Below are 21019 nucleotides of genomic sequence, written 5' to 3'. Positions count from 1 at the left end.
TAAAAACAAAAACTCTTCACCCAAATCTGTATAAAGGTACATTAAAATTATTTTTAAAAAAGATTCGCCGCCGTAGGCAGCGAAATTTTTGACAAATGAGGTCTACCACTAATTAATTTTGGTTACTAGAAGTTGAATATCGGTCTTAAAATGTTCTTTCAATTGATTTTGCGCTGAAATGCGCTTGGAGGGGCGCAGAATCGATGTTGAATTGGTCAATTGGCGCCCCCCTAAGGGTGGCACCAGGCAAGTGCCTATCATGATTATATGATTGGGAATAATTCTGGTATACCCTGCGCACAAGTATAATCCTAACCCTAAGGGAGTGTTCATAAATACTTTGGTAGGGGGGCTGGAAAATGTAGGGGCCATAAAATTTTAGGAGTTCTGAATTGGGGGGGAGTTAAAAGTTTTGGGTGTATGAATTGGGGGGGGGGGTTATGGGTACGTAGGGGGGGGGGGTAAAACTTTAGCAACATTAGTCCTGAAGCTAAAAAAATATAAAATAGCCTGACATTTTTTTCTCGCTCGCTTCCAGTAAAACCATGCAGAACAAAAGTTCATTCCAGATAAGGCGATTTGATCAGGTCCTTTATGTATGTTGATAAGTCATTCAATAGTCAGTAGGTGCCACTCAGCCACTCGCTATAACCCAAGCAGGGGTGCAAATTGTGATTTCTTCCTCAGGAGCAAGGTTTTTAGGCTCAACATTTCCTCAATCATATCAGACATAATTCTGCATTTCAAAAGATGAGAATGGTATTAAAGATAGCAATTTTTTTCAGTAGAGAGACGCTATACATGTAAAGCCTTCGAGCTTCCCAAAAAGGGGGGATTATTGTGACACTGCGCGCGTAGCGGGCAAAAATTAAATATTTTACATTAAACATGTTTAATAGCTTGGAGTGAATTTTGGTGGGGCACAGGCTCAATTGCATCAAATTTGCATATGAAGTATTGATTTGGCCTTCTTCATTTGTTTCCTTTTAATTTCCTCAAATCGTAGTGGTCAGTAGGTGCCACTCAGCCACTCGCTATAACCCAAGTATCTCCATTTCTGTTACCATCGTTGGGTACTGCCATTTTAGATTTCCTTAAGATTATCCTCTAAAACTCTTTTGGTGCTTTATGGTTCTTCCTTTTTTTTTCCTCAAGATTTCCCAGTTCGTCCTCTCCTCACTGGAGATATACTGAATTTCCTTTATGACTTTATTTTTATTTATATATTTCCTCCTATTATGTGCCCTGTTTCCACCTGCTTTCGCCTGACTTCTTTTTTCCTGATAAGTTACATTGAATACCTCCTCTGGTGATGAATTATAAATTTCCTCAAATATGCATTCTGATACCAACACTTCCTCTTTTAAGGCCCATATTTCTTGAACAATCGTGTGAATTCCTCAAAATTTAGCATAAAGGGCTTAAGATTTCCTCTCTTCCAATCAGCAGCTTCACTGCCTCACGACACTCACCTATTAACTTGTTATAAACGTATTTTGCCGAGATCTGTTTCCTGTTTTTCTTCTCCTCCTCTTTTTTCTCTCTTTCTTCTCAAGGCATCATTTCCTCAACTTTGACTATCATTTCCTAGGAGGGGTGCTCCCCGCTCACGCACAATTTGCATCCCTGGCGCACATTTACAATAAAGGCATTTCATCCCCATCATGGGCGAAAATAAATACATATATTTCCACGCCACGTGCACACATCATCCCAATAAAGCCTTTTTGGAAGCTCAAATACATGAAATGCTCAAATACAGTCTTTCTAAAAAACAAAACCGGTATATATTTTGCAACTGCAATTTTTTTGTCGACTGTGCCCCGAAATTTTATTTTGCCCCATGGCGTAGCCAGCACTTTTTAGAAGGGGGAAAAGGAGGGCAAGACAAATTTTAAGGGGGGCACCTTTTGGCGACAAAATCAGTTAATGTTACAAATGCGAAGCGCGCGAAAAAATTTGCCATAAGCTAAACTGATGGTGAAATATGGTACAGAAAGTGAATAAATTCGCTTACTGACCACTACACTCATAGAAATGACTTGTTCGCCTTGTTGGCGCAATTCAAAAGGAGTAAGTTTGGACAACTCAAAAATAGTGTAAAAGTTGCCAAAACAAAATTCATTTTAGTTATCCGAACTTAAAAAATGCTGAAAAAGCTCAAAAAGTTCCGTCAACTAATCAACTTTGTTGGCATTACTTAAAAAGTTAATGTAAGTCGTTGCGTCAACTTTTTAAGTAATGCCAACTTCTGAATTCAAGTTCAGGGAACTTAGAAAAATAAACAAGGTTCAAAGAACCAATTAGTTGAGTTATTGTAACTCAACATGTAAGTTGATGTAACTCGTTCATATTAAGTTACTGGTACTTATTGTTTTGAGTTATTCCAATTTGGTACTTTGTTACTTAATTCACGTAATTTGATCATTTTCTGCACAATTAGCAGTATTCAAATATTTATTTTGTAATCAGTGCAAAATTTTGTATACTATAGCACACCTCTAGAAAATTATGCTAACCTAGTTTCATTTTCTGAGTTGTAACAACTCAATAAAGTAAGTGCAAATGAGTGCGACCAACATAATGATATCGAGTCAGCGTTACTCAAAATTGTACGCGTTGGCATTTAATACTCGGAAAGTTGACGCAACGACTTACATCAACTTACTGAGTAATGCCAACGAACAATTTCTATGAGTGCAGTAAGCGGTATTTGTGCTATTTGTGCAACTGGTGGAAAGGGCTTTAACGTACCGGCTATAAGCAATAATGATACTCATCCCCAAGTCCCTTCTAGCCGTCAGCAATTTGTGCAATTTATGCAATTATTAACTTAGAATCTTTTTTCATATCCGAGTTGCCTCCAGTAAGCGCTAAATTGTGCTATTTGTGCAATTGGTGGAAAGGGCCATATCGTACCGGCGATACAAGCAATTATTACACTCACCCACAAGTCCCTTCTAGCCGTCAGCAATTTGTGCAATTTATGCAATTATTAACTTAGAATCTTTTTTCATATCCGAGTTGCCTCCAGTAAGCGCTATTTGTGCTATTTGTGCAATTGGTGGAAAGGGCCATATCGTACCGGCGATACAAGCAATTATTACACTCACCCACAAGTCCCTTCTAGCCGTCAGCAATTTGTGCAATTTATGCAATTATTAACTTAGATTGTTTTTTCATATCTGAGTTGCTTCCAATGATCGCTAGTTGTGCTATTTTGTTGTTTCAGCCCTCTTTACAACATAACTCAAGAACCACAGGACCTACAAAAGTATATCTGTGATATTTGAATTCTTCTACACGCTCGCTATGAATTGAGCAATACAATTTTTGCTAAAGCTCACTACCATTCGCCGAGATGCTGTAAACTACCTTTTTCTGCTGCTTCGACCAATACATCGTATACCCTTAATAAGGACATTTTTTGGACTTGAGTGTTTTCGGACAGCGTTACGTAGTTAGTGCGGTTTTCGGACTTGTTTTTTGTTATAAACATCCTCGTACTTATCATTCTTCATAAATTTCTCGGTTTATCATGTTTATATGAAAGCGGTTTTCGAAAGAAATTGCGCAGCGCGAGCCCCGAAAAGTTGAGTGTAACCGTAGTTAGGGCGGTTGTCGGAGTTTTCTTTTGTTATAAACATCCTCGCATGTATCATTCTTAATGTTCTTTCCACCAATTGCACAAATAACACAAATAGCGCTTACTGGAAGCAACTCAGATATAAGTTGTCAACATTGCTTTTATAAATTGCACAAATTGCAACACCTGTGGCTATTTCTACCATTTGTAAAATTGCTTACGTATAGGCTAATGGCTATTTGTACAAATTGCACAATTTCTTGCAACTATAGGCTATTTGTGCAATTGACTGGCATAAATCACACAAAATTGCAACATAATAAAATGTTTAATAAAATGTGAGAGGCGCCTGAGTACTGATAGTCTCCTTGATCAGCTAATTACAAAAACAATTTGTCATGGTCACAATATTGCGTATCTCTAAACGGCATTATGTCCACGACAACTCAATCAAGATCACAGCCGATAAATAAATAGGTTCACATGGAATCATGACTTCTGTTCGATCCTTGTCTCGATCTGCTTTTGTGCAATTGATTTGGCCTTCTTCATTTGTTTCCTTTTAATTTCCTCAAATCGTAGTGGTCAGTAGGTTCCTCAAATCGTACACTCATAGAAATTGTTCGTTGGCATTACTCAGTAAGTTGATGTAAGTCGTTGCGTCAACTTTCCGAGTAATGCCAACGCGTACAATTTTGAGTAACGCTGATGTTGGTCGCACTCATTTGAACTTACTATATTGAGTTGTTACAACTCAGAAAATGAATCTAGGTTAGCATAATTTTCTAGAGTATACAAAATTTTGCACTGATTACAAAAATAAATATTTGAATACTGCAAATTGTGCAGAAATGATCCAATTACGTGAATTAAGTAACAAACTACCAAATTGGAATAACTCAAAACAATAAGTACCAGTAACTTAATATGAACGAGTTACATCAACTTATGTTGAGTTACAATAACTCAACTAATTGGTTCTTTGAACCTTGTTTTTATTTTTCCAAGTTCCCTGAACTTGCATTCAGAAGTTGGCATTACTTAAAAGTTGACGCAACGACTTACATCAACTTTTTAAGTAATGCCAACAAAGTTGATTAGTTGACGAAACTTTTTGAGCTTTTTCAGCATTTTTAAGTTCGGATAACTAAAATGAATTTTGTTTTGGCAACTTTTACACTATTTTTGAGTTGTCCAAACTTACTCCTTTTGAATTGCGCCAACAAGGCGAACAAGTCATTTCTATGAGTGTGGGATATACGTAGGGCCGACCCGGCGATGTGTGACAGGCGCATTTTATATAAACACACAAAAAGCTCATCACAAATTATTACAATATCGCCACTTGCACGGTTCCGCCATTATGCACTATGTGGGGGAGAGCCTCGAACTGGCAGCATACATGAATGGGAATTGAACCAGTCATATAACATTCTGTGTAAGGTTACGTAATTCTTCCTTTCATGTATGCTGCCAGTTCGAGGCTCTCCCCGCATATAGTGCATAATGGCGGAACCGTGCAAGTGGCGAATAGTATAACTTAGTAGGCCCCTAATATCAGGCTGACTCTCAGATAATGCATGTGACATGCGCAAACCTGGCACAGTGGCAAAAGTTACCATCACTACATGTAGGCTATACTATTGCTCAAGTGGAGAGAGTCAAGAAACAAGAAAACATCATCATCTATAAATGATAATTATCGAAACTTAAAAAGTCATCAGAATTACGCCAATGAACTTGAGTGCCGCCGAACGAAGAGGGCTGCCAAGTAGGTAATTGGACGTGGGCCCGGGCATCAAAGGAGTGACTAATTATACTACCTTAAGGATTGATTATATCAAAATGGGATGCGATTTGAAACAAGCCACTTAATAATATCTTTTGAATGGTGACGTTTAATAGGTTGTACATTTTAACGTGCCACCACAATGCATTCGATAGACGACATTGGGCTTCATCAATATAGGTCTACTAGATGGTTATCAATACGTCCACCATCAGACCATGGTAGATTTTGGAATGAAATACACAATGTTGATGAGTTAGCACTCATATAGCATGTTTCTATTTCAATTGCGTTGTCATTTGGTGATTATGTTGTTACCTCATGTGTGATTTTATGAATTCTATATTTTCTAAATGGAATCAAATGTAATACTAGAGGTAAAGCTTTAGACGCCAAGAAACATCACTATTTATTGATCAGAATAGTTCAAAGAAGACGATGATTATGGCAACCTTCGTTGGCCTCCGGACTATTCACCAAAGTGATTTCAGTCATATTTTACTCGTCACTGGATTATCATTCGTGTTGCATGCAACATTAGTCACAGAAGCTGCAGACGACATCAATGTACCACCTCAAGTACGAATGGATATTGCAGACGACGGAAGTTGTTCTTATATTCTGAAAATGCCGCCCTGTGGACAGTGCAATGTAAGTTGAAACAAACTATTTTTTTGTAGTTTTGAGAAAAGTACAAAATATGGTTCAAGCATAAACATTTATTCACCAATCCTTTTGATAAGAACAATGAGACAAATGAAAAGGACTGATCAGAGACGGTGTGACTATGTGACTTTCAGTGACTTTGGCCTGTGACTTCGGCAAAAATCAGCTGAAAAATCGGCTGAAAAGTGAGCATGGTGAGTTAGGCAATTATCGTAGCAGGGTGAAGAGTGTAGCTGTTTGTTTCGTCGTTGTTTTTAATAGGCTTATACTAGTATATGTGTTTGCAATTTTACAAATGTTTGTTTGTTTTGGATGAAGTAAAAGTTACTCGGGACTAATAGACCTACAAAATGCGTTGGCCTCATCGTCTCTCTAACTGTAAAAGAGTGAAAAACACACTCTCCGAAAAAAGAGCGATTCACTTTTATAAAGAACACACAAAAAGAGTGGAAAATAATGTGTTTTTAACTTTAAAACCTTAAAAAAAGAGTGAAAACCACTTTAAAAGCTTCTAAAAGAGTGAATTTCAACTCGTTCAAGGAGTTAAATAAAGGACAACACATTTTAGAGGTGTCCTTCATTTAACTTCTTGAAAGAGTAGTGGTTTCACTCTTTTTAGAGTGGTTTTAAAGTTAAAAACACATTTCACTCTTTTTGAGTGGTCTTATAAGTGAATCACTCGTTGGCCTCATCGTATATACTCTCTAAATGTAAAAGAGTGAAAAACGCACTCTCCGAAAGAGCGATTCACATAAAGATCACTCACAAAAGAGTTAAATGTGTTTTTAACTTTAAAACCATTCAAAAGAGTGAAAACCACTCTAAAAGAGTAAATTTCAACTCGTTCAAGGAGTTAAATATTAAGGACAACACATTTTAGAGTTGCCCTTCATGAAATTCACACTTTTAGAGTGGTTTTCACTCTTTTTTTTAGAGTGGTTTTAAAGCTACAAACACATTTCACTCTTTTTGAGTGGTCTTATATACGTGAATCACTCTTTTGGGGAGTGAGTTTTTCACTCTTTACATAGAGAGTAGTTCTATTTATTAATCAATGAGTAGTTTTATGTATTTATCAACAATGACTCATAAGTTGTAACTTAAAAGGCTTTTTGAGGAATAGACATGTTATCACGTACGCGATATATAGGTAAATAGGTTGGTATCTGACACCTCACACCTTTGACTTAATTTACAACGATGATAACACTTATCATTTTATTATGATCATTTCAACAAAATGTTCTGACATGTTCTACAGTAACCCTTCCATTGGGTAATGTAGGCCTAATTGGTAAAACAATATGAAGGCATTTAATTGGGAACTTTAGCCTAATCATGTAAAATTAATGGTTCACGACTTCGACAAACTCAAACCCATATTCAAAATTTCTCAGTGAATCTTAATTTGCTGTCCCAAGTTGATTTCCTTTAATCAGAACAACAATCATCTCAACAGTCAATACACAAACATTTGTTAATTGACGTACATGTATATAGCGAATCAATTGGAGGAGTGGGGGCTCAGGGCCCGGCTCAGGGGCATAACACGAATATTATTACACGTTTAGAGCAGTATTAAACTTTACTCAAACAATTGATCTAAACCGCGTACTCGTCCCAATAAAGAAATCAGTTTGAATTATACCCCACATTGGGCAACAGCTATGATGCCAAATTAACAACTCATTGAAAATTCTGTAGTATCTTATTTTTCAAGTCTCACTTGGCATTCTTGCGGCAGAAGGTACTAACTACTAAGGTCATGTTAAGGCTATTCCTCAGTCTGTATAAATTAAATCGATGCATAACGACGCAGATAAATTAGTTTCAAATTATTTTACCGCGAATAGTGACACAATAATAATTCACCATGTTCACTGCTCTCAAGAAATGGTTTACTATACCATGATTACGTCAATTTGTCGGGTAACTTGTTGCCCATTTTGTTTTCCATTTTGACAGGCCCTATCTTGAGAACCGAATGTCTGATTACAACAAAATGTCCAGTTTACATGGCAAGGGCTTTTACATAATTATTTAAATCTAAAGAAAATCTAAATTTTCCTATTTGTTTTATTAGGGTTTGAGAATCTATTTATTTTGTTTTTCTTTGAATTATGAGGAAAATTATGAGAAATGAAAATCAGCATCTAAAACAAGTTTATTCTTATGTTTGACTTTGTTTTATTAGGGTTTGATAATGCATTTCTTTTGTTTTTCCTTGTATTATAAGGTAAATTATGAGAATTGAAAATAAGCATCTAGAAAAAAAGTTATTTTTACGTTTAGATTAGTTTTATTAAGGTTTAAAAATATATTGCTTTTGTTTTCATTGTATTATAAGGAAAATTATGAGAATTGAAATAAGCATCTAGATAAAAAAAAAGCTATTCTTATGTTTGACTTTGTTTTATTATGATTTGTAAATATATTTCTCATGTTTTTCATTGTATTTTGAGGAAAATTATGAGAATTGAAAATAAGCATCTGGAAAAAAGTTTTTCCTATGTTTAACTTTGTTTTATTAGGGTTTGAAAATCTTATTTCTTTTGTTTTTTTGTTGTATAATGATGAAAATTATGAGAATTGAAAATAAGCATCTATATAGAAAGCATCTCATTGTATTATGAGGAAAGCTATGAGAATTTAGATTACAAAACCTAATTAAAACAAGGTCAAACATAAGAATAATTTTTTTCTAGATTCTTATTTTCAATTCTCATAATTTTCCTCATAATACAATGAAAAACAACAGAAATAGATTTACAAACCCTAATAAAAGAAAGTCAAAAACAAGAATAACTTCAGTAGATGAATCTATTTGTTTTATTTTTCCTTGTATTATGACGAAAATTATGAGCATTGAAAACAAACATCTAGAAAAAAGATATTCTTATGTTCGACTTCGCTTTATTAGGAGTTGTAAATATGTTTCATTTGTTTTTCATTGTGTAATGAGAAAAATTATGAAAATTGAAAGCAAACATCTAGACAAAAGTTATTCTTATTTTTGACTTTGTATTATTAGGATTTGTAAATATATTTCTTTCATTTGTTTTTCATTGTATTATGAGAATTGAAAATAAGCATGTAGACAAAAGTTTTCCTATTTGTTTTGTCAGGGTTTGAGAATCTATTTATTTTGTTTTTCTTTGTATTATGAGGAAAATTATGAGAAATGAAAATCAGCATCTAAAAAAGTTAATTCTTATGTTTGACTTTGTTGTATAAGGGTTTGATAATCCATTTTTTTTAAATTGTATTATGAGGTAGATTATGAGAATTGCAAATAAGCATCTAGAAAAAAAGTTATTTTTACGTTTAGGTTAGTTTCATTAAGGTTTGAAAATATGTTACTTTTGTTTTCATTGAACTATGAGGAAAATGATAATTATTGAAAATAAGCATACAAAAAAAAGCTATTCTATGTTTGACTTTGTTTTATTATGATTTGTAAATATATCTGTTATGTTTTTCATTGTATTATGAGGAAAATTATTAGAATTGAAAATAAGCATCTAGAAAAAGGTTTTCCTATGTTCAACTTTGTTTTATTAGGGTTTAAAAATCTATTTCTGTTTTTTTTTGTATTATGATGAAAATTATGAGAATTTAAAATAAGCATCTATAAAGAAAGCATCTCATTGTATTATGAGGAAAGCTATGAGAATTTAGATTACAAAACCTAATTAAAACAAGGACAAACAAAATAATAACTTTTTTCTAGATGCTTATTTTGAATTCTCATAATACAACGAAAAACAAAAGAAACAGGTTTACAAACCCTAATAAAACAAAGTCAAACATAAGAATAACTTAAAAAGAATAAAAATCTATTTGTTTTATTTTCCTTGTATTATGAGGAAAATTATGAGAATTGAAAACAAACATTTAATTAGAAAAGGTTATTCTTATGTTTGACTTCGCTTTATTAGGAGTTGTAAATATGTTTCATTTGTTTTTCATTGTGTAATGAGAAAAATCATGAAAATTGAAAGCAAACATCTAGACAATAGTTATTCTTATTTTTGACTTTGTATTATTAGGATTTGTAAATATATTTCTTTCATATGTTTTTCATTGTATTATGAGAATTGAAAATAAGCATGTAGAAAAAAAGGTTTAAGGGCTGGGGTATGAACGTTTGGACAGTATTTATTTTGGGACATTAGAGCACATCAGACATATCGAATTGCATTCTGAATACGAAGAATGTCATTCTGATATCAAATAATTTTGACTTTTGAAATTCGCAATTTAATACACATTTTATGGCAAATCATTAAAATTGATATTTTTGATATTTAACAGTACTTGAAGTAAACTTTATAAATCTGATGATTTATACTTAAAGTGTATGTAGGTGGGATAAAAAGCCGACGATCAATTGAAAATTTCGACCTTTCGTATTGAAGATATGGATTTTTTTCCCCAAAACACCAAACAAAAATAAGGTCTTTTTGGGAAAAAATCCATATCTTCAATATGAAAGGTCAAAATTTTCAATTGACCGTCGGCTTTTCCTCCTGCTACATACACTTTAAGAATATATCATTAGATTAATATAATTTACTTCGAGGACTGTTATATATCAAAATTTGAAAAATATCAAATTTTTATAATTTGTCATAAAATTTGTATTATATTGTGATTTTCAAAAATGAAAATTATTTGATATCAGAAAGACATGCTTCGTATTCAGAATGCAATTCGATAGGTCTGAGGTGCTCTCATGTCCCACAAAAAATACTGTCGAAACGCAATAAACGCTCCTTTTATATCCCTTAATGATGCCAAAAAACATTGGTTCCACTAATGTAGCAACAGTAAATCCCAAACCCATAGCGCCCTGTCTTGTATCTCTCTGACGAGACCAGTTAAACTTTAATACCCGGCATGCCCGAAGGAAACTATTTAGCACAATAATGTGCTTTTCAAATTAAAAAAAATATCACAATTTTGATTGCTTTTGACACTATATTTAAAAAAAATAGAAACTAAGGTATATTGTGCCAGGTATGATAATTATTCGCGTAGTAGGTGTTCAACCTCTATCAATACTCACCAGTTGGCTATTATGATTGGTCGGTATCTGTTTACCATGTTTACAGCAAACTTGATTTCCGAAATATTTTTAGAAACGTCAAACAAAAACACTTTCACGTGCTAACTGCCTGTGATAACGTTATCTGACTTCTTCTTGACGTATTTTATTTATGTTGGTAGATACTAGATAGACGCCTACAGCAACAAACGTAAACTTTGCTTTGAACATGCATATCTGTATGTTTAATTCGAGGGTTCAGAACCAGCATACCAGAAAGCCTTAAACTCACTGTGACCAGCTCTCACAAAATGAGCATAAAGTTGACTCCTTGCTTTGGTCTTCAAAAATCAATATTTTCTATATAAGCAAAATATACAAACATAACCACTTCAGACAATGTTCATCACTTGACCTTGAAATAGTCAAAATAGCATCCATTTACACTGTATAGGTTAAATATCTTTGAAAATTTAATGCTTAAACATCTTTATATGAAGTAAATGCCACCATTTCGCCTTAAATATATCCAGATATAAGCGAAATAATTTATACAAACTAATTAATATTTCAGTTAATGTCTCATCACTTGGCCTTAAAATTTTCAAAATGGCTTCCATTTGCACTACAGGTCAAAATTCATTAAAATATATGTCTTGTCATATTTATGGGAAACAAATACCACGGGGTGATTACTTTCAGTCAATAGCTCATCACCTGACATTGAAATATTCAAAATATAATGACTTCCATTTGCATTGTACAGGTTAAAAATCATTTCAAAACCATGTTTTGACATCTTTATGTGAATCAAATGCCACAATTTTCGCCTAAAATATTCAAACTGGCTTTCACTTACACTGTTCAGGTTATTATTTTCAAATTAAACCATGTACCCAGCTAATACGTATTCACGACGTTCGCTGACGTTGGACTTAGGTTGTCATTTACGTTGTAAACACGTAAATCTGTGAACTCGTATTCGTGTCGTGACAACGTTATTTTCGACGTTGATTTTTGACGTTGATATAACGTCATTATGACGTTATAATGACGTTGTGTCGACGTTGATGCAATGTTTGACCAGACCGGGTGACAACTTTGAATAATACGTTCAGAAAACGTTACAAACGTTAAAATGAAACGACTTGGAATAGTTTGGATGTTGACACCATGATTCTTCCATTCCAAGGCGATGGTTGTCCAGCCAAAATTTCTCCATCGTGTCGCGTCGTCTGCCTTTTAGGCGTGAAACTCAGAGTAACGACTTCTATTCCTGAAGTTCTAAACTTTGAATTTTTATACGCTCTCTCTTTTTGGGATTGAGCATCAAATTTGTTGCTGGATGTTAATATAAGGTCATAATCACGTTGTCTCGACGTATAAAGCAAATCTCAGCCTTTTTGTTTTCAGCCTTTCGGAGATTGGAGAGAGATTGCCATACAGCTCCTTATTGGTGGTGTGCGACTACCAGGTAACATTAAGTGCTTTTCTCAGTTGTCTTGTGTAACAACCATCAAGCGCCTTCCTAACCTTTGATGTAATTGTCGAGGTTTCTGCACCATACATCAGAACTGATTCGACTGTGGTGATGAAAAGCTTGGTTTTAAGATTTCTAGGCAGGCTGTTCTTCCATATCTTGTTCATGCTGTTGCAGGCCCTCCATGCCTGGGCTTTCCTGATGTTAAAATCATTTTCACTGCTGCCACATAATGAAGTCAATACATAAAGAAGTCACATATAAAGAAGTCAAAACATGTTTATTTTAACGATTTTAACCTGTCCAGTGCAAATGAAAGTCATTATATTTTGAAAATTTTAAGGTCAGATGATGAGCTATTGACTGAAATTAATCAGTTTGTATAATTTATCATTGCTTATATCTGGATACATTTGAGGCAAAATCGTGGTATTTGTTTCACATAAATATGACAAGACATATTTTTAATGAATTGTAACCTGTACAGTGCAAATGGAAGCCATTTTGAAACTTAGTAATGAGACATTTACTGAAATTAATCACTTTGTTTAAATTATTTCGCTTACATCTGGATACATTTTAGGCGAAAATGATGGCATTTACCACACTTAAAAATGTCAAAGCATTGTATTTTTTAAAGATGTTTAACCTATACAGTGCAAATGGAAGCCATATTGAACATTTCAACGTCAAGTGATGAGACATTGACTGACGTGAATCTTTTTGTATATTTTGTTTATACATTTTAGGCAAAAATGGTGGCATTTACTTCACACAAAGATGACAAAACATAATTTTTTCAATGATTTTTAACCTGAACATTGCAAATGGCAGCCATTTTGAATATTTCAAGGTGATGAGACATTGACTGAAGTTAATCTGTTGTATATTTTGCTTAAACATTTTAAGCTAAAATGGTGGCATTTACTTTACATGAATATGTCAAAACATTATATTTTCAATGATTTAAACCCTGTACAGTACAAATGGATGTCATTTTGACTATTCCAAGGTCGGTCAAGTGATGAGACATTGACTGAAAATAATCTGTTTTTATAATCTTGCTTATACATTTTAGGGAAAAATGGTGGCATTTACTTTACATGAATATGTCAAAACATTACTTTTTCAATGATGTTTAACTGGAATAGTTCAAATGGCAGCCATTTTTGAATATTTCCAGGTCAAGTGATGAAACATTGACTGAAATTAATCTAATCTGTTTGTATTATATGCTTGTACATTGTAGGTGAAAATTGTGGCATTTAATTCACATAAAGATGTCAAAGCATAATTTTTCAATGATTTTTAACATGTGAAGTCTAAATGGCAGCCATATTGAATATTTCAAGGTCAAGCGATGAGACATTGACTGAAATTAATCTAATATGTTTGTATAATATTATTATACATTTTAGGTGAAAATGGTGGTATTTGTTTCAAATAAAGATGTCAAAACATTGTTTTTTCAACGATTTGTAACTTGTACAGTGCAAATGGCAGCCATTTTGAATATTTCAAGGTCAAGTGATGAGACATTGACTGAAATTAACCAGTTTGTATATCTTGCTCATATCTGGCTATATTTTAGGCTAAATGGTGACATTTGATTCACATACAAATGTCAAAACATGTTATTTTGGTGGCCGGTCCTACCCCCGGTAAAGTGCTGGGGTAAAAATGTTATCACTAAAATGAGCGTATAGCATGGATCTACGATTAGCTTAGGTCGTTTGGGCGTAAACACACGCGTTTTTTTTATGACGGATAAAAAAACCCTAAGGGTGGGTTGGTTGGTATCCTTCGTAGTTCTAGAGTTAAGGTAAATGAGCATCGGATAATAGACACTGTATCAAATCAGAATTATTTATCCATATCAAGTTTACAACAAATGTAAGATAAGTCTTTTAATGATTTTAACCTGTCCAGTGCAAATGAAAGTCATTATATTTTGAAAATGTTAAGGTCAGATGATGAGCTATTGACTGAAATTAATCCGTTTGTATAATTTATCATTGCTTATATCTGGATACATTTGAGGCAAAATGGTGGTATTTGTTTCGCATAAATATGACAAGACATATTTTAATGAATTGTAACCTGTACAGTGCAAATGGAAGCCATTTTGAAACTTAGTAATGAGACATTGACTGAAATTAATCACTTTGTTTAAATTATTTCGCTTACATCTGGATACATTTTAGGCGAAAATGATGGCATTTACCACACTTAAAAATATCAAAGCATTGTATTTTTTAAAGATGTTTAACCCATACAGTGCAAATGGAAGCCATATTGAACATTTCAACGTCAAGTGATGAGACATTGACTGACGTGAATCTTTTTGTATATTTTGTTTATACATTTTAGGCAAAAATGGTGGCATTTACTTCACACAAAGATGACAAAACATAATTTTTTCAATGATTTTTAACCTGAACATTGCAAATGGCAGCCATTTTGAATATTTCAAGGTGATGAGACATTGACTGAAGTTAATCTGTTGTATATTTTGCTTAAACATTTTAAGCTAAAATGGTGGCATTTACTTTACATGAATATGTCAAAACATTATATTTTCAATGATTTAAACCCTGTACAGTACAAATGGATGTCATTTTGACTATTCCAAGGTCGGTCAAGTGATGAGACATTGACTGAAAATAATCTGTTTTTATAATCTTGCTTATACATTTTAGGGAAAAATGGTGGCATTTACTTTACATGAATATGTCAAAACATTACTTTTTCAATGATGTTTAACTGGAATAGTTCAAATGGCAGCCATTTTTGAATATTTCCAGGTCAAGTGATGAAACATTGACTGAAATTAATCTAATCTGTTTGTATTATATGCTTGTACATTTTAGGTGAAAATTGTGGCATTTAATTCACATAAAGATGTCAAAGCATAATTTTTCAATGATTTTTAACATGTGAAGTCTAAATGGCAGCCATATTGAATATTTCAAGGTCAAGCGATGAGACATTGACTGAAATTAATCTAATATGTTTGTATAATATTATTATACATTTTAGGTGAAAATGGTGGTATTTGTTTCAAATAAAGATGTCAAAACATTGTTTTTTCAACGATTTGTAACTTGTACAGTGCAAATGGCAGCCATTTTGAATATTTCAAGGTCAAGTGATGAGACATTGACTGAAATTAACCAGTTTGTATATCTTGCTCATATCTGGCTATATTTTAGGCTAAATGGTGATATTTGATTCACATACAAATGTCAAAACATGTTATTTTGGTGGCCGGTCCTACCCCCGGTAAAGTGCTGGGGTAAAAATGTTATCACTAAAATGAGCGTATAGCATGGATCTACGATTAGCTTAGGTCGTTTGGGCGTAAACACACGCGTTTTTTTTTATGACGGATAAAAAACCCTAAGGGTGGGTTGGTTGGTATCCTTCGTAGTTCTAGAGTTAAGGTAAATGAGCATCGGATAATAGACACTGTATCAAATCAGAATTATTTATCCATATCAAGTTTACAACAAATGTAAGATAAGTCTTTTAATGATTTTAACCTGTCCAGTGCAAATGAAAGTCATTATATTTTGAAAATGTTAAGGTCAGATGATGAGCTATTGACTGAAATTAATCCGTTTGTATAATTTATCATTGCTTATATCTGGATACATTTGAGGCAAAATGGTGGTATTTGTTTCGCATAAATATGACAAGACATATTTTTAATGAATTGTAACCTGTACAGTGCAAATGGAAGCCATTTTGAAACTTAGTAATGAGACATTTACTGAAATTAATCACTTTGTTTAAATTATTTCGCTTACATCTGGATACATTTTAGGCGAAAATGATGGCATTTACCACACTTAAAAATGTCAAAGCATTGTATTTTTTAAAGATGTTTAACCTATACAGTGCAAATGGAAGCCATATTGAACATTTCAACGTCAAGTGATGAGACATTGACTGACGTGAATCTTTTTGTATATTTTGTTTATACATTTTAGGCAAAAATGGTGGCATTTACTTCACATAAAGATGACAAAACATAATTTTTTCAATGTTTTTTAACTTGAACATTGCAAATGGCAGCCATTTTGAATATTTCAAGGTGATGAGACATTGACTTAAGTTAATCTGTTGTATATTTTGCTTAAACATTTTAAGCTAAAATGGTGGCATTTACTTTACATGAATATGTCAAAACATTATATTTTCAATGATTTAAACCCTGTACAGTACAAATGGATGTCATTTTGACTATTCCAAGGTCGGTCAAGTGATGAGACATTGACTGAAAATAATCTGTTTTTATATCTTGCTTATAGTACATTTTAGGGAAAATGGTGGCATTTACTTTACATGAATATGTCAAAACATTACTTTTTCAATGATTTTTAACTGGAATAGTTCAAATGGCAGCCTGTTGTGAATATTTCCAGGTCAAGTGATGAAACATTGACTGAAATTAATCTAATCTGTTTGTATTATATGCTTGTACATTTTAGGTGAAAATTGTGGCATTTGTTTCAAATAAAGATGTCAAAACATTGTTTTTTCAACGATTTGTAACTTGTACAGTGCAAATGACAGCCATTTTGAATATTTCAAGGTCAAGTGATGAGACATTGACTGAAATTAACCAGTTTGTATATCTTGCTCATATCTGGCTATATTTTAGGCTAAATGGTGGCATTTGATTCACATACAAATGTCAAAACATGTTATTTTGGTGGCCGGTCCTACCCCCGGTAAACCTTAGGGGTGGGTGGGTTGGTACCCTTCGTAGTTCTAGAGTTAAGGTAAATGAGCATCGGATAATAGACACTGTATCAAATCAGAATTATTTATCCATATCAAGTTTACAACAAATGTAAGATAAGTCTTTTTCCAGTTATTGTAGAGTTTTGTCAAAATTGAAACATTTCTTATGTTTTTCTTAATTAATAAGCCTAATATCTAAATTTTCTCTTTGATAAAGTGTTTACTTTTTGGGAATAATATTTTTCCTATTACGGAAATCTAGAACGATTAAACACCCGTAAAAATAACACCTTGTTTGTTATTATTGTATTAAACTCTATATTTGAGTATCATCGATTATTATATTTTACACAGTGCGCAGAGGAAAAACAGGCTATGAATGATCTGAAACTGAGGATGGACGACCTTGAAGATAAGATAAAGCAACTAATTGGTGAGATACTATGTACTATCTTATCCTATGTTGTGGCGTATTGCCGATTGAGAGATGTTTCAAACGATGTAAACACGAATTAAATATATATTAGATGCTTATTACGTTTAATATCTGTCTGAAGATTTGTAAAATTGTAATTTATTGGCATTCTAATTCCAAATTGATTACAATAAAAACTTTCAAGACAGATATTTACAAAAAAGCACGACATGCACGCAACAGTATACAAAATACAACATGTTTTAAGGGGAATTAGTCAAAACTACTGGTACCTCCGTGTTGGATGATTTGACTACTAAGTATACAGGCGATTCATCCAAAACCTCGAGACTCAGTAGTTTTGACTATTTCCCCTCCAAACATTTTGCATATTACTGAACAATGTTTGGCAGGTCTGGGCCTCACTTTTACCACTGATTTGAAACTTGAATGGAGTATACTAAACGCTTAACATTCAGCAATTGGATTGGCCAATGTTTATTTGAATTTGTGCCACTGAAAATGTAATGCTTAAATCATTGAAACATATTCACAATACACATTCAAATATGACTTTTATTTTCCCATACAGAAAGTGACGAATCTGGCTATTGGAATTCTCCTCGTGAAATATACGATTATTCGGACAGCTTCGTACCTGATAAAACAGGAGAAACACATCATGTCATAACAGAACACTGGCATGATACAAAACATTTATCACCCAGCGAATTAGAGCACACGAACAGAACCGGCGAGTCACAGCCAACCAAAACTGATTTAAATTACCCGCTGAATCGGGAAGATTCTCTTGACAGTTACACGAGAGAATTACGACCACCTCAACGGTTGCAAGGAACATCAACTTCAAACACATCCCCTGCAACTTTTCCTGAAGTTGACTCATCTCTGGAGGAAGGAGATGGAAGTGATATAGATTTGCATTTCCACAAAATCATAGAAGTAACTCAAGACACCCCATTGATGAAACTATCCGACTAATTTCAACTGATTCAGAAACATTTGTTGAAGGGTTTCATGAACATTTAACGATAAGTATAAAGGTTCCCGACAACGGCGATTCCTATCCATCCATTGATACAAAATTGCCATTTTCAACAGAAATTGATCAACAATCAATAGATCAGACAATTGAACAATTACAGAAGGCCTCTGTGAGTAGTCTGAGCAAAATATTGGGAATTCCTACAGTTATTGTAAAAACTGAAGAAACTCAGGCAGGATCAGCACAAAAATTACCCGATGAAAAAACTACTGCTGATATTGAAAGAGCAAGTACTCCTTCAAGTTCATCTCTCACTTCAGAGTCTACGAAATATCAATCAGACCCAGTATTAAGTCAATCAACAAAAGAACATACTGGTCATAATCCGAATAAAACAGACAATGAAAGGGGAAAAGAGATTCATGATAATGAGGGGAAAAGTGATGGTGACCATGATGCTTTACACATCACGCAGATACCAAGATCCGCGGTATCATCAAGTTCGTCTATCACTTTAGAGTCTATGACTTTGGACAAACATCAATCAGGCCCAGTCAACCTAAGTCAATCAACAAAAGAACATATTGGTCATAATACTATGAATAAAACATCAGAAGACATTGAAAAGGAAGAACGGATTTATAACAATGAAAGGAAAAGTGAAGATGAACTTAACGCACCAAATGGCGACCATGATGACCACGATGCGCTACACAGCACGCAGATGCCAAGATCCCTGGTATTTAAAGATAACAACGATAGAGTCGTAGTAACATCTGAAGCTGAGAGTTTTGAATCTGCAAAGAATTCGTATGAGCATACCGACTCAAAGGGCAATTCTAACGGTAATAATAATAATCACCCACAGTTTAATCTTGACATCGATACTGTAAAACCTATGACTGCAACAACGCCAGTAATAGGGGAAAATGTCGCCAATGACCTTAATAGAAACATATCTGTTCATCATCAAGCAACAGATACCAATAATAGACAGAGCTACAACGGGAAAAGTGACTCTGATGCTGCTGATGTTTTTGCACCAAATAATGATCATGGAGAAAGTGAATATGTACAACTACCTGATAACGCTGTGATCGTGATACACAGAAAAGAGGAGGACTTCTTGGATCATGAAAACGACGGCTTGCTCAAAATATCGGAAGCCACTCTAAATCCTACAATTAATTCTCCAAAGGACTTCACACAAAAGCATCAAGATATTCTTAATGGAGAGGTTGAATCCAATAATGGAGAGATTTATGCACCAAACAGTAATGATGAATACGACGATGACGTTAAAGGTACTCGACTGCCACACGTTTCATCAAATAACCCTAAAAAGCAATCTTTATTTCACCACGCCACAACAGAAAACGCTTTGAAGACGCAAAGATCTGAATTAACCACTTCTCCAGACGATTACCGAAAATATTCTAAAACAGGTGGCGATCCCTACGCCCCAAATGGTGACCATGAATCGGATGGTCACGATGTTGGACTATTTGACTTGGTTGAAGTTACCAGCATTCCAAATGCCACCGTAACACTGAATACAAAGAAAGATAATGACAAAACATTAACGAGATTCGAATTCTCCACTGTGGAACCTTATTCTCAACCTGATCACCATGACAGTAGAGATACCACAACAAAAATGTCAAATGAGACTGATTATGCGTCAAAGGTTGACAATAGCAACGAACATATTAGCAATAGTAAGGTCATACAAGGGACTCAAACATCAAGGGCAGGCGACAAGCATGAAGATAAGGAAAGGACATATGGACTATATGGTGAAGAAACTGATGCTATCAACACACAGGAAAAAGAATCCGATATCTATCACGTCACATATACTACTCCGACAATAGATCCAGCTCCAACATTACCACCAGAACCCCACAGAACTACATCACATTCCAAAATAGATCCAAATATAATAGTACCAACAGCTCTAACACTAGATCCAGCTGTAACAATACCACCAGAATTCCGCAGAACTACATCACATCCAAAAATAGATCCATCTATAACAGTACCAACAGCTGTAACAATAGATCCAGATGTAACAGTTCCTCCAGAATTCCGCAGAACTAAATCACATCTAAAAGTAGATCCAACTGTAACAGTACTACCAGAATTCCGCAGAACTGCATTACATCCAAAAATAGATCCAGCTGTAACAGTATCACCAAAGTTCCTTAGAACTACATCACATCCTACAACAGATCCAGCTGTAACAGTACTACCAGCTGAAACACTAGATCCAGCTGTAACA

General features: G+C 34.0%; 1 protein-coding gene across 1 annotated transcript; it reads left to right on the top strand.

The window, feature by feature from the left end:
• Nucleotides 1-5784: 5784 nt before the first annotated feature.
• Nucleotides 5785-19061, top strand: LOC140155951 (uncharacterized). The gene is made up of 3 exons (XM_072178984.1): nt 5785-6026; nt 17672-17750; nt 18325-19061. The coding sequence occupies exons 1-3, from the start codon at nt 5814-5816 to the stop codon at nt 18732-18734; spliced, it is 702 nt and encodes a 233-aa protein (XP_072035085.1). The 5' UTR covers nt 5785-5813; the 3' UTR covers nt 18735-19061.
• Nucleotides 19062-21019: the final 1958 nt, after the last annotated feature.

This window comes from Amphiura filiformis, chromosome 6, assembly GCF_039555335.1.
Source record: "Amphiura filiformis chromosome 6, Afil_fr2py, whole genome shotgun sequence".
Lineage (NCBI taxonomy): Eukaryota > Metazoa > Echinodermata > Ophiuroidea > Amphilepidida > Amphiuridae > Amphiura > Amphiura filiformis.
Note: the sequence above shows the minus strand (reverse complement) of the source record. Positions and strands in the feature narration are given on the sequence as shown.